Genomic DNA, 15,187 nt, shown 5'->3' on the forward strand with positions numbered 1-15,187 from the left:
ACAGAAGTGCTTTTGTTCTTGTAGTTGCTGACTGTTGCCACTTTTTGACCCCTTTGTGCTCAAATGACAGTACTCTGTTCCTATGCTGGACTTAGCATTTTGTTCCCTTATTTTTATTTCAGTCTGCCTAGCAGCATACGTTGAAAGAGGCACATTTTTATTTTTAAATACTGCTTTTTATACATCTTTTGTAGAAAGGAATGCCGGTCTTTCATCTGGGTGATGTGCGTGTACTTTTGAAAGAAACTCTAAAAATAGATTACATCTAAAAGCTTTACAATCTGATGATTGAAAAAACAATATTGAAACGGTGCTATGATGTTTACTGAGGAATTGTAAGACTAATGAGATTTTAGAACTGTTATTTGAACTTGCAGTTAATCTTTAGTTGTAAGATAGGCTTGGAATTATTTTAGTATCTGTGATTTTTGGATTGTGGACATTTCTTGAGTGGTTGAAGCATGCTGAATGGAGAGATGCAGGAATTTCTGTATGGAGGGAAAACAAAATTATTTTGGAGTGAAAAAATGAAGGCATTGTGGCTTGTTAGAATGCAAGCAGACAAAAAGAAATTGTGAAGAGCTATATGGATTTTTAATTGAGTGAGGAACTATCAATATCAGGGAGTAACCACAGAAGCTGTGTGGAATAAATAAAAAAAAAAAGGAGGAGGGGGGGGAGGAGGGGGGGAAAGTCCAAAAGAAGAGCTAAAACTGGAAGCTGAAAAGAGTGAGGGTGATCAGAAGCCTGGCTTGTGTTGTGAAGCATTTCCAAATCAGTAGTGGGAGGCTATTTGGCAATGTGTAACGGTGTAAAGAAATAAGTGCTGTTATTTATAGAAGAAAGGATTGTCTTTTTTTTTCCCCCTCAAGGTTGTTGAGATTTTCAGTAGAAAAGTAGAGAAAATAATGGCAATTGGAAAGGCAATAAAGTATTGTTTCATTGTGATCAAGGGATCTACAGAATTTCTACTGTTGAAAATGAAAGGCATGATGCATAAAACTGCAAGTCCGAAAGTTTCTGTCCAATGGAATCCTACAACCATGTAACCAGTTCTGGCTTTGTTACGCCCAGCTCCAGTGTACCACGTACTCTGCGTGGATGAAGGTGTTGTTTCAGTTTTGTTCACCTTTGAGTGCAGTGCGTAGAGTTCAGCTCTGTGGTGTCAGGAATGAAGCAGCTTGGACAGGCTGAACCAATATGCTGACAGAAGTGCCATGAAGTTCAACAGAGGAAAATGGCAGGCACTGCGACTGGGTAGGAACAACACCATGTACAAGTACAGTACGACACATGACCTTGCCATGGTCATGTACTACTTTTTAATGTAAAAGCGGGAAAGCACACTTGAAACGTTCCCTCTTTGCCTACTGTGCTGAGGATATTTATGCAGAGTCTGGAAAGTATCATTTCTTCCACCCACCCACCACTTGAGTTCTCTGTCTTAGCTATGCATTGTTGTATAAATGAAAACAAACTAGTGCTGTGCTTGGTCACAGAAATAAGCCAAAATGACCAATGAGTAGCATGTATAATAAAACAAGTGATTTGCACCACGGTAAAATCAACTTGTAGCTGTATGTTTTTCCAGACAGTACAGTGTTGAAATGTCACAGAATAGTCAGTGGCACCCAGTATCATCGTTTTAGTTAAATTCTTCTTTTTTTTTCCTGATGTTTATCTCTCTATTTGTCCAGAGGATTTGAGAAATGATCTCTGTATGTCACTTGCAAAATCCCTTTGGCACAAAGAAATTTGTTCTTACCCAGGCTTTACAGCTTACTAGGTTAAAAATGATTTTTGATCCCTTAAACTAGATGTGCTTGTGCTTGCTTTGCCTGCTGCACTGTCAGCTCCTAATTTCTGTAGGGTTCTGCTGTAAGCATTTCTCTTGGCCTGTTCTGCAGTACTGCATATCCTCAACCAAGAGAGCTGTATATTTAAAAGCAAAACCCAGGCACCTCATGCTTGTATTTGATTTGAAATGACTTCATTGATGGTGCTTACATGTTTGCTGTGATATAGTATTGCATTGCCTGAGCTAAGCTTAGTTGTCAGAAGTAGCTTTGCTACAGTATGGGTGAGAGATGAGGCTGCGTGTGTTGAACCCTGTGCTATTTTGGCTAGACAGCTACTGTCAGGAGTTTTTATGTCAGTACTGCAGTAAATCCTCCTCCGCTTTTTTGTTGATACTCTGAAGAGGAAGGTGTTCAGTTTTTCCTTTTCCATCCCAGCAGATGTTCATAGTGATACATAAGTAATGGCTTTTTTTTTTTCTTAAATGCTGCACAAGTAGAAGAGTAGCAAGGTACAAGAAGTTTTTGCTAGAAGAAAACAGAAGTACCCCACCTTTAAGAAGGGTAAGGATAAGGATTTAGGAATGTACAGGCTGGTCATTCTCATCTTAGTTTCAGACTTATGAAAAGCAAGAAGGAGATCACGACACGGATTTCAGAAGGTGAAATTACGCTTCACCAACCTTATTGCCTTGTCAGGTGGAATGAGTAGCTCAGTTGATGGAGGAGAACAGTGGATGTTTATCTGGATTTTAGCAGGACTTCTGACTCTCTCTGAAGTAACAGTTTCCTTGGTAAACTGATGAAACATGGGCTACATATATATATATATGGACAGTGAGGTGGTCTGAAGAGTGCTTCGCTCAGAGGGTTGAAGACCAATTTAGAGGCCTGCTGTTAGAGGAGTGCCTCGAGGGTCAGTGTTGGATCCTGTATGGTTCGGTGTCTCTTTTAATAAGTTAAATGATGGGATGGAGTGCACACTTAAAAAAAAATGGCAGATGCAAAACTGAGAGGAGTTTGCCTCACCAGGAGTTGTGCAGACTTAATCAGAGCAACTTGGACTGGCTGAACAGATGTGTGACAGAAGTCCATGAAGTTAACAGAGGGAGATGCCAGGCACTGCATCTGGGTAGGAGCAACCCTGTGTACAAGTACAGTCTAGGGGTGACAGCTGTAAAACAGACTTGCAGGAGGAGATCTTGGGGTCATGGTAGACAGCAAACTGAGAGCCACCAGTATACCCCTGAAGCAAGGAGAATCAGCTGTCTCTTGCATGTTATTAGGAAGAGCACTGCCTGCAGGTCAAGGGAGGATTCTTCCTCTTTGTTCACTTCTGCTGAAGGCCCATTTGGAGTGCTGGGCCCAATCCTGTCTTAGAAGGAAAGGCTGAGAGCTGGGATTGTTTAACATAGAGCAGAGGTTTAGGTGTATGTGTGTCCTACTGACAAATAAAGAAGTACTGTATAAGGGGTGTAAAGAAGATAAAGCCAGACACTTCTCAGTGATATCCAGTGATAAATCAGGAAGCAGAGGACGCAAATTGAAATCCAAGCAATTCTATTTAAATGTAAGTAAACGTGTTTTAATGCAATTTGAACACTGGATCAAGTTGCCCAGGAGGTTGTAGAGTCCCCCTTGGAGGTGCAAAAAACCCAACAGGATAAAATGCTGTGCAGCCTGCTTAGTTAATTCTGTTTTAAGCAGGGGGATTGGACTAGCTGATCTTCAGAAGTCTCTTTCAGCCTCAACAATAGCGTGATGCTGTGATCTAAATTCTGGATGACAATGCAGCATTCCTTTAGGATATAGGAAAGGAGGATTTCTTCATGCTGGCTCTTGAAACCTAAATTACATGACTTGTTAACTGTTTCTTTCTTGGTTTTGTCTGCTGTAAAATATTTCTAGCCCTTAATTGATAAAATAATTTCTTCCCAAATTTGTAAATACTAATAAAGGAAAAAAATTGAATGGAGGTAATTTTAAATGATGTTGTATTGCTTGCTTTGTTTTTCAGCCATTCTTACGTTGGCCCAGATTACAGCGTACAAAAAAACACTGGAAAAATTGCTCTAGAGCACATTGATGCTGTAAGTCCTCTCAGTTTATTGAGTTCTATAATATGTTGATGAATTCTGATTTAAAGCCAGATGCCTTATATGCAGACAATCTTTTCATTTTTTATTCAGTATTTGTTTTGTAACTGTTGAGAGCTACTTGATTGAAATAGTGATTTTAAAATGGAACAGAATTAACTGAAAATGTATCTAATCAGGATTTAAATTGAAGCTATAATGAGTTGCCTAATTTGTTGCTTAGTTCTGTGTATTTTCATAAGTACCTAAAGCAACCACTATAAGCAGATTTTAATAAAATTTTCTTATTTAATTATTTTTCAACTTAAACATTTTACAAGTCTTTTATCTGAACTGTAGAAATAGGTTTTAGTATCTACCTTAAACACAACAACATTCCTTTTAGTTTTGAATTCCGTGACATGACTCAGATATCCAAAAATAAAGATGCAAGGCCCAAGTAAACTTAAGTGTTGCATTGTTTTTTCTATTGGGAATCTTGTTTCATAAGAAATAATTTTCTTCAGATAAAGAACCTGCAGATCAGCTGCAATGAATGTTAGTCTTGCTTGTAGATGCTTGAAGATGTTAATACATCAGAACCCCAATAAATTATTGATGTCTAAAGGATACCATGTACATGCATATTATTCCTTCTAGCCATTCACATTTTGAAGTGATCCCAATAAGCTTACATCCTACCAATTAAATGACCACTGTCTTTTTTTTCTCTTGACAGCTTTCTGTGAAATCATTCCCTCTTTGCATGCGCCAGTTGCACAAAGCCCTACGTGAGAACCATCACCTCCGTCATGGAGGCCGTATGCAATATGGACTTTTCTTAAAAGGCATTGGTTTGACTCTAGAACAGGCACTGGAGTTTTGGAAGAAGGAATTTATCAAAGGAAAAGTGGATGCAGACAAGGTAATTCAACTAGTGAGAAAGACCTGATATGAACGTGAGGATGCAGTTAATGTGCATATGTGCTGCAGGTTTGGATAGGTGCTTGTTAAAGTAGATAATTATACAAAAAAACAGTTACGTATTCTAAAGCTTTGTTTCTTTTTTTTTTTTCTTTTTTCATTATGATTTTATTCATTTTGTTTTGGAAATTCTTGTGAAGTATGGAAAAATACAGACTAGCCACAAAACCAGAGGCTTTTTTAATGTAAGGTCTAGGAAATCTTATTTTACCACTCAAATCAGTGGGAAACTGCTGTTGTGAAACAAGTGCTGTGTGACTAAATTAGCTCACAGCATAGGTAAGTGGCATTACGAGCTGTAAGGAGAGGTTTGTCTTTTTGCTCATTAATAAAAATAAAATTAGTTGAACAGTTGTGTCAGCTTGCTGTAGCAAATTTACAGTCTCAAAAGAAACAGTGTAAGAAGAAACTTTCCTTGTTTCACACGGTCTTGTGTTTTAACCATCTGAATCAAGCAGGTGCCTTGCTTTATCCATGTGCTTGGCCTGTAGTGTATGCCATTAGGGCATACAGGCAGAGTTCAGGAGTGTTCTCTTGGAGCAAAAGTTTCAGACCTTACATCAATTTTGTTTGGACTATATTATTTTACATTGATGTTATGAGATCTTAGCTTTAAAGAGTACTATGAAGGTTGACAGATGATTTTCTTTTTTACTAGCTCAAGTTCCTATGTCTTGGCTATTTCAACAAAAAAATGTAGCTCTAGGTATACTGAATTACAGTATGCATCTTCTCTTCCAAATCCCAGAAGATAGTTGAACTGGTCTGCAAATCTTTTGGGAAGAGAGAAGAAAACAGCATTTTAATAAAGACTTAGACCAATGTAAATCTAGTTCCTTTTTGGTGCATGATTTAAGAGTAAATGTGTGTTTTGTAAAAGCAGAAAAATCTGAAACATAATTTTTTACAAAGATTCAAAAAGAGATTTCAGTCTAGATAATAAATCTGATTTTGCAATTGGATACCAATTGACTGCTGGCAGCAGTGGGTCCCTTTTGGAACAGCTGGAGCTGGCTCTAACCTGATGTGGGGCCATTTTGGACTCTTCCCAGAAGCTACCCTTGCAGTCCCCATGATGAAAGCCTTGCCACATAAACCCAACACAGATATGTATGTCTGTTATTTCTGATGGAAAAAATATTGCATGAGTGTGTCCCATTCCACCTGCTTGCATGTTGACACCAGTTGTGTGCACATTTATGAAAATATGCATGCAGTTCGTATCCTTATTTAAAGTAAGTTTTATGAGCTTGGGTTTTGCTGGCTGTGGCTTTCACAGCAAAATGTTCAGTAATGCTTAAAGTCCCAAAAAAATGAAGATGAATGCACTTCTAATTGGTACTTTTTTCTTTTGGCATTTTTTTCTGACACTGGTGCCGTGTTTCCTTTCCTGTAGATTTGAGGTAATTAAACTGTTTTGTCCCACCAGAGCTTTGCAAAGGTAGATGATGATGGTACCTTGATAAAGATTAGGGTTAATTACTGGGTGATGTATTGTGAAAAAGGAGTGATTGGTTTGTTGCAAACAGTTGTTTTAAAATTGTGTGTTCACATTGGTCTTGAATGGCAATAACATTTAGGGTGGTTTTCAGTCTTAAGATTAGTTCACAATTTCAGTTTTCAACAGGAAGGGAATCACCTTAGCCGCATGAGCAGTGCAGTGAAGTGAGTATTACAGACTAAGCACAGGTGCAAGGAGAATTTGCACCAGAAAATAAGTCCTCGTGTGCTCCTAAATCACTGAGGTGGGCATAGCCTGGATTTTCGTGATTAAAAAAAACACTTTAGAAAACACATTTCTTTTTCCCTTGAGAGGAAACTGTGGTAGTTATGAATACAAAGTTTCACACTTCATTTAATGCAAGAAGTCAAATGGAACCTGGGAAGAACACCCTGAAACTGGTGGTGATCCTGTGGGGAAAGTTATTAAGTAGTGGCATGTTCACAGCAGACAGACGCAGAGCACAAGGCAACATGTGCTTTTGCTTGCAGCACTGAAATTAAAATTATTTTGCTATTTGCTAGGCTAAAATACCTTAATGTTAAATTGTTGTTCAGATTATAGGATTGACTGCCAAGTTGTGATAGATGTGTTACTTCTGACTAAATGGTCATACTGTTTGGCTTCAAAACCTCAGTGTTATTTTAAGGTATTGTTTGTTTTTTATCTATGTAATATGTGATATTACTCTGAACAAATCCCAATCTATTCTTTCATATCCTTTTCTGGGGTAACTATTCTCTCCCTGTCCACCCTCCCAAAAATGCCCTTTCCTCTTCCCCCCCCCCCCGCCAAAAAAAAAAAAAATAGAAAAAATATACCCAAATACTCAATATACTTTAAAAATAATTGAAACAAGAAACTGGAAAGGTGAACTAAGACACATTAAATAATTGCAACGAGCAATTGCAACGAGGTAAGCAGGGGGGATAGTTGAAAACAAAATAATTTTTTACAGGAGAAATTGTTACTTGGTTGCTGTTGTTTATATGATCTGTTTATATGAGTGTTCTGTGAATGTGAAGTCAGGGACTTGAAGGAACATGAGTTTAGAGCAAAGAAAAGAATGAAACCTGCTGCTGTCAGGTATTGTAGCTAATAGCTTGGCATCGAAGCTTAAGTTAAAATAAGGGTGTCAGGCTGGACATAATGAAGAGCTCAGCATGGAGGCAGTGGAACACTGGAGCAGTTTCTTCAGAGATGTTATGTGATCTCTGTACTTCCAAGTTTCAAAGATCCAACTGGACAAAGTGCTGTGCAGTCTGATGCTGCTTGAAGCAGGAGGCTGGACTAGACATCTTCTGAAGTTCCTTGCTAGTTCTGTGATTCTGCACACGCAACTGGTTATAGGTAGAATTAAATTGTTGTGGGAGCTAGCCACTAGAGGGAGACAAGATCATAAAGAATGAACAAATACAGACTGTAGATCTAAGTTCAGAGTGCTTATACTGTGATGCTTTGCAGGTCTGTATATTTATATTGCGAAAACAAACAATACGAAACGATAGAATGAAAACAGAAATAGGTATCTGCTAATGTGCTGAGCAGTGCTAAGCATGCAGAGCATTCTACAGTGGATTTTTGTAATGCACAAAATGGCGTGGTGGTTCTTTAAAACGACCTCTACCTCCTTAAATCTCCTGGAATATATTCTTTGTCAGTCAGCTGATTGCATTTAATTTTGGTATTTCACTTTCTCATTTGTTTCAGATTTGGGAGTTGATTTACAGCGAGGTTTGCCTTACTTGTCCTTCTTCTATTGGGATAATAATGGTACCTGCTATTTTCAGAGCATGTTTTGATTCATAAGATTGAAGAAGATCTCTGTTCTGTCACAATTAATTATAATTCTCTAGTCAGATATAATTTGCTGCTTTTGTTCTTGAGTTATTTAAATCTGAGAAAACTGCCAAAGCCTAGTGATACGTTAGACAGGAAGCCACAATATTTGGCATCTGAGAAATAGAAATATGAATCTAATTGAAAATCCTTCATACAAATTAACATTTGATCTTTTATTTTTCATTGTACATCAGTAGTACTGTAATGCAAATAGATGGCTAGGTGTGAATTCTCTGGAGATGCCAGAAGGCTACAGTAAAACTTTAAGGAAATGATCACTGTCTTTTAGGATTGCAAAACCAGAACATATGTGTTCCCTATATTACCTATAAAATATTATCCCCTGAAATCTGTGGAAAATGGTAGAGTAGTGCGTCATGGTAACAAGCTATTGATATTATAGCTAAGCATCCTTGCTTTCATTGGTTATTGGAGGACTGGATAGTTAGGATCTTGAATAAATTGCGTTTTTATGTTAAACTCCCACAGATTTGGCTATTGGCTACAGAAATTAGCTTCAGTAGGACCACCGTCTGTATTCCTCTCATTGTTTGGAAATAATTTCATTCTCTAGGTGTAGTGAGATAGAGTATTTTCACACCAAAATAAAGATTTTGGGTGAATGATTTTTGTCTGTCTCATTAGGATTCCCAAACATACTATTGAATTTGCATTACATCTTTTCTTTAAAAGCAAGTTTAAAAAAACCAAAACATACTAGAGTTTTTTTTAAGAGTATTTAATTTAAAATTCAACCTCAAAAGCTGAAGGATATCCAGATTTTGCTGTTCCTGAGTTCTTTTGTTTATGTTTCTTTATTATAGAACTTCATGTCATTCCTCTGAAGAGGTAGGTCTGTGCAGTCAGTATGCTTTACAAAATAGAAGTGAATAAACCAAGATACCTGTTGTGTTAGTAGCTGAACAGCTGTTGCAGCATTGATATGTATCAAGAGAAAAATGCCCAATCTGAATTCCCTAGTGGTGGTGCTTATCAGCTTTGTGGCATCGAGTCCATCATCAAGAGATCTCCTTTCATATAGCTTACTTTAATATCTTTTATGCATATTAAATTGAAGACTTGGTGTTAAGAGGTGTGTTCTTCAAATGGTACTTCCTTGTTGCTGAAGGTGATGGTTACGTGGCTGCTGAGGTCAATTAGCTGAAGGAGTCTAAGCTGAAAAATTCAGGATGGTCTGGTGTTTTTATAATAATCGATGAGCGGTAGAGGTATTGTGAGTGAATTTGTTTTATGCTCGAAACTTACACAGCTAGACGTGAGAATTAAAAATTGAAGACAAAAGTGGATGGATTACTGTTGTTGTGTCTGAATCAAGCTGAATTAGTACAACTTTCACAGAATCACAGAATTGTAGGGGTTGGAAGGGACCTCCAGAGATCAGCGAGTCCAACCCCCCTGCCAAAGCAGGTTCCCTACAGCAGGTCGCACAGGTAGGCATCCAGGCAGGTCTTGAACATCTCCAGAGAAGGAGACTCCACCACCTCCCTGGGCAGCCTGTTCCAGTGCTCTGTCACCTCACTGTAAAGAAGTTCTTGCGCATGTTTGTGCGGAACACCTTATATACCCCCACACCTTATATATTTATAGACCTAGATCAGATCCCCTCTCAGTCTCCTTTTTTCAAGGCTGAACAGACCCAGTTCACTCAGCCTTTCCTCATAAGAGAGATGCTCCAGGCCCCTCACCATCTTTGTAGCCCTCCGCTGGACTCTTTCCAAGAGATCCCTGTCTTTTTTGTACTGGGGAGCCCAGAACTGGACGCAGTGCTCCAGATGAGGTCTTACCAGGGCAGAGTAGAGGGGGAGGATCACCTCCCTCGACCTGCTGGCCACACTCTTTTTAATGAGCCCAGAATGGCATTGGCCCTCTTGGCCACAAGGGCACACTGCTGGCTCACAGCCAACCCGTCATCCACCGCTTTCCTGTTTGTGGTAGCTTGAAAAGGATTGGTTTTTTTTTTCTGATGATTTCCTAATAAGAAACAGTGAGAAGATTTACACAAAAAATTGAAAATCATGATAACTGAATCCGGGGCATTCTTGCTAAACTTCTGTTCTCTGGTCGTGGAATTTAGTCCCAAAGAATCATAGTATCTTCTGTTGAATGGAAGTGTTTCAATTGCTGTTGGAATTTGGCTTGTTTTTTTTTTGTCAGTAAGTTTATCACAATGAATATATTAAATACAGGCAGGAATCTTGCTGTTATATGCTATTTTTGTTTGAAGTTATTTTAGTAATGGGGATTTTTGCTCTGTCTTGTATTCATTTATACTTTCTAGCATTCTTCTTCAATTCTCTCTTGTGGAGCACTTGAGCATTTTGAAACACTCAGATGAGTACTGTGTGTATTTCTGACATGCTAGTCTACATGATTTGATTTCTTCAGTTTGCTGTGTGTATCTATTGAATAAAACAGCAGAAAAAAGATCTGCAAAGGAATTCGGAAGGGAGAGGACTTTGAAACATACTCCCCTTGCTTGCATTTGGCTCTGTTCTGAGAAGTGTGTTCCAATGCAAACAACTTCTTGCAAATGCTTCGAAGTCTTAGGAAGGATAAGTTTCCTTACTGATTGTATCGAATGTAATATGTGTTAATTAAGCAATTAAAAGAAGTACTTCGTAGCTCCAGTTGGCATTATAAGTCAGTTGATGAGAAATTAGATGTGAATAGAGGACAAGATGTTTAAGCCCTCAGTAGCTTCTTTGTGATACTTAAAGTCTTACTGCTTATTTCAGCAAAGCAAGATGAAAGTAATAAATCTTTCACTGTTTTTTGCCAATGCACAATATATGTAATCATCACTGAAATGGTAGTTAACCTACAACTTTATATTAAAAATGCACATGATTTAACTGTGTTCAGAGGTTTTTAAAGTTCAAATAAGAATAGTAATACATAGTAACTGGTGCATAATGTTGTGCTATTTTATTGAACTGGTTAGCCTGGGAATCATTTACATTTGCGGATGGAATATTCACTGGTAAAGGGTTTCTTCTCTCCAGTGAATAAATGATTCATTTTAGTATCAATTAATGGCGTTTCCAAAATTAGCAGTGTTCAATTTTCTTTTTCCCAGTAGCAGAAGTTGTGTCAATTCCCTGTACCTTTGTCAGGGGAGTAAGCTGCAACCTCACTTAGTGCTGTTTTTAAGCGTGCATTAAAATTTTATTTTACCTACCACATGTTTGGAATTCTGTGCACTAAAATGAGCGAAGCCTAACAGGAACCTTTTGTTTTATTTTGGAACTCTTTCTGTTGAAGGATGTATTTTAGTTCAAAACAATACTGGATGACCTCTTAAACCTGAGGCCTTTCCAGCGAAGCTAAGGATACTAAAGAAAAAGTGTCTTTGGGACATAATTATGTAGATTGAGAGAGAGATGTAGTTTTAATTATGCCCAGTAGCAAATGTAGATGCATATTAAACTCAATCAGGCTTCTGTGCATTTCCCTCTGAAACCATCTTTACTCAGGCCTTAAATTACAAATCAGCACAATGGTGTACCCTAAGGTTGTCTAAGCCAACTGAATATTGACAAGAATCCGTTTCATTAATTGTTGTTCCACATTTTAAGATAGTTTTTATAAGGCAGTATTTTTCTTACAGATGCTTTGTTTTTTTTCTTAACAACAACAACAACAAAAAAACCCTTAGAATTTAAAGTAATAAAAAGCTGCATTTCATGTAATAGGTGAAAAATCTTAGAGCAGAATTTCTTAAATGAAAGGGACCTAGTATAAAAAGATGTTATTTTTCAGCATGTTTTTTATTCATGGGTGTTATTCAATGAGACCGTGATTGATGATGATATACTAGAAAGCATGAAATCCTCCTTAGAATTGCTAAAGATTTCTTGCATTCATTCAAAAGTTAAGTTCTCTGGTATTTCTGAGGCTGAAGTTGGTGGCGTTCTTCCTGTGATCATTCACTTTAAAATAATCAAGTTCTTCAGCCTAATTTTTAAAAAACCTGTTCAAAACTTATCTACCTTACTTTTGATTTTCAATTTTCAGCATTTGGCTTGTATTATGAAGGGAAGCTTCGCATTGTCTTTTAGCCTGTGGTGTGTCTTATGGGCAGAGAAGATCATAATTTATTTCCCAGGACATTTATTACAGTTTTTTTTGTTTTTTTTTTTTTTTTAAATTGTGCTAACTAATGTAAAGAGAAGTAGGGTTGATTTTTCTTAATTACATATTAGGCACTGAAATCTGTTTTACTATTCATTGTATATGCAGTTTACTGATAAAGTCCTTACACTGACTAGTATGAAAGCAATAAATATGTTTCCTGTACAAAAACTACATCAAAGATTAGATTTTATGACATTTTGTTCCTAATAAACACACATTTTTGGATATAACTTCATAGTATTTTCATAGAATTTTATGTATAAAAATGAATGGAAAACAAGTCATTTAATTTTTGATAATTCTTTTGTAGACTTGAACCTCTTGTCAGACTTTAATATCACAGTAGGAAGACTGTACTTGTTAGAAGAAGTTTCTGTTTCGTTGGCTGTTACAGCAACAGCAGGGTGGTAGGTACATCAGTGATATTTTAAGAAAAGTAATAGGTTTGTTTATCTGGTTGCCAACTTTATGTTCAATGATTGTGAATTATCTTGAGTATCAATATGTTCTTTGGCAGTATGTGCTTTAGCAGGCTGCCTTGATATCTTCCTAACGATATAGCTTTCTCTTTATAGCCATCTGTTGAAAAATACCTGCTATATAACATTTTTGGTTGTTTATCCCAATTTCTGATACAGAAGTCAATGTTTTTTAGATGCAAATCTGCTCAATTGTATCTTTTTGTTAACATCCACGATGAATGACATGGTTAGTCTCTTCCAGTTGTGCTCCTGTGTTTTTTGAACAGAAAAGCACTGGTTTTGGTAGGGAAGCTAATTAATGTTGATACAATTGTTTGAAATGATATTTTTAAATTATTAAATGTTCAGATTTGCTGTAGTCTTATAAACTGACTTCCAAGATCCAGAATCATGCACTGTCTTCTCTTTTGATAAGGTCCGTGTAATTTCTGTTATATCTCACTGTTGTATTCCATATGTCTATATTCAAGCAGCAAATTGTGGCTATATTTCATATTCAGTCATCCAGAAAAGCAGCATGTTGTATCAAATGTGCAATCTGCTGATATACCACGTAGGTTTAAGTGTAAATAAGAAAGTATTTTTACTTTCAGAATTGATTTAGCGTTGTGCCTCATGTCTCTTGAAATGTATTGAATCTCATGAATAAAGACATCTCTTTTTATATCTAATTTGTGCTATGAATACTTCAGGATTCGTTATTGATCTGGAACAGTTGAATTACTGTCATCGGATTTAAATATTTCAACACTTAGAGAGGTTACTGCCTCTTGAAAGAAAGTAAGGCACTGATTTTACATTGAAATGCACTGTGCTGTTTAGCTGAGAACTTATATTCTGTATAATGTGTTATGCTCTGTTTTTTTGTGTTCCCTTTGTCCTTCCTGAAGTTCTCTGGCACAGATGTACCCTGCTATATATGGGGGAACAGAATCTAGTGATCTTAAGTAAGTGAAATTCCTTTGGATTGGCTATGAATTTGGATTGAAATTCCATTATTTTTCTGATGAATTTTCTTACTGAAGTTGGATTTGAGGCTTGAGGGTTGGGTCAGTACTAGTGAGGAAATAGCTTTGTTTGAAAACATTGGGTTTTAGATGGGTTACAGTAGTCCAATTGTCCTTCCTATGTTTTGTTACCAGAGTATTTTCCCTGAAATTGTATTAAGTTTTAGACTTTTGCAGCCAGCACTAATAATTGAGACGTATGTTACTTCAGAGCAATCTGGCAGTACAGCTTCTTTAGTTTTCAGTTTGTGTTTTTTCTTTAGTCAGTTCATCCTTCAATGAGCAATGAACAACAGCAAAACAAAAGGTGGGAAGATAGTTGTGTCCTTCAGAAAAAAAAAAAACCAAAACCAAAAGAAACTTCTGCCACTGAATGCAGAAGGAGTTGCTACACAAAGTCTAGAGCCTTCAAGTAAATCTTGACTGGACTACACTTTTTTTATTGTATGTAAGCAGTTATGCTTATTATGGCAGTAAGGACTGATGTCTGCGTTTTTCAATTTTCTCTGATCATCACGTTAAAATGTGATTTTTGCCTTTTGTAGTGCTGCTAGTAAAGGAAGAAGTGTTTTTATGGCAGAATTTTTACGGGGAGGATGCTAGTATTCTTGAGCAAATAGCAAATCTCTAAATCCCTTGTTCTCATTCTCTTATGCCAGCATAAAAAACCATAAGTCTACACGTTTCGAGAGTAGACATAAAGTTTATGTGTTTATCTGAGGAAACTGAGTGTTCATTAGTCAGCTTTCTTTTTCTTTTTTTTTTTTTTTTGAGGAGGGAAGAGATTTGTTGATATATTAAAGCATTGGGCACCTGATGTCCTTCTGTTCTGGCACCATCTTCTTGTCTAAGAGATTTAACCATATCTCAGTAACTGCAAAACATTTTGTTTTTTTGTTATGATTACGCAAAAACAAAAAAAATAAATAGAATCAGATGGTGATATGAAGGCATGTTGTCCAACCCAAATCACTGAATGTCTTTAGGAGAGGTTTTCAGGAAGAGGGCAGAGATTGCACTGAGGAATGTGGTCTAGAGTGATCACAGGTGTGGGCTGATGATTGGGCTAGATAATTCTATGATTCTAAGAGAGCTTCAACTTCTGTACTAAGTGTGCTTAGGTCTTTCAACTCTGTGGCAGGTGTGCTGAGCGGAAATGTCACACCAGGTGGTGAAACAGACTTTCTTGGATTCATTCTAGTCTCCTGCAGATGTCTTTGAAACTGGGAGCATTGTAGCAGAGGTGAAGTGCAGCCCATACCACCAGCAGTGCTCTTCTTCAAGAGCTGATGGCTATACGTTGTGCCTCCATGTGCATTTCTGGTCTTGTCCTTGAATGTTGTTG

At 37.2% G+C, this 15,187-nt stretch overlaps 1 protein-coding gene across 2 annotated transcripts in view; it reads left to right on the forward strand.

The window, feature by feature from the left end:
* PRIM2 (DNA primase subunit 2) overlaps window positions 1–15,187 on the forward strand; it is an 85,726-nt gene that overhangs the window by 44,790 nt on the left and 25,749 nt on the right. For both annotated transcript variants that reach the window (XM_048936405.1, XM_048936407.1), the window contains 2 exons: window positions 3,814–3,886; window positions 4,611–4,796. In XM_048936405.1, coding sequence (XP_048792362.1) covers window positions 3,814–3,886; window positions 4,611–4,796 — 259 coding nt within the window. The remainder of the gene's footprint in view (window positions 1–3,813; window positions 3,887–4,610; window positions 4,797–15,187) is intronic.

This window comes from Lagopus muta, chromosome 2 (genome assembly GCF_023343835.1).
Source record: "Lagopus muta isolate bLagMut1 chromosome 2, bLagMut1 primary, whole genome shotgun sequence".
Taxonomy (NCBI): domain Eukaryota; kingdom Metazoa; phylum Chordata; class Aves; order Galliformes; family Phasianidae; genus Lagopus; species Lagopus muta.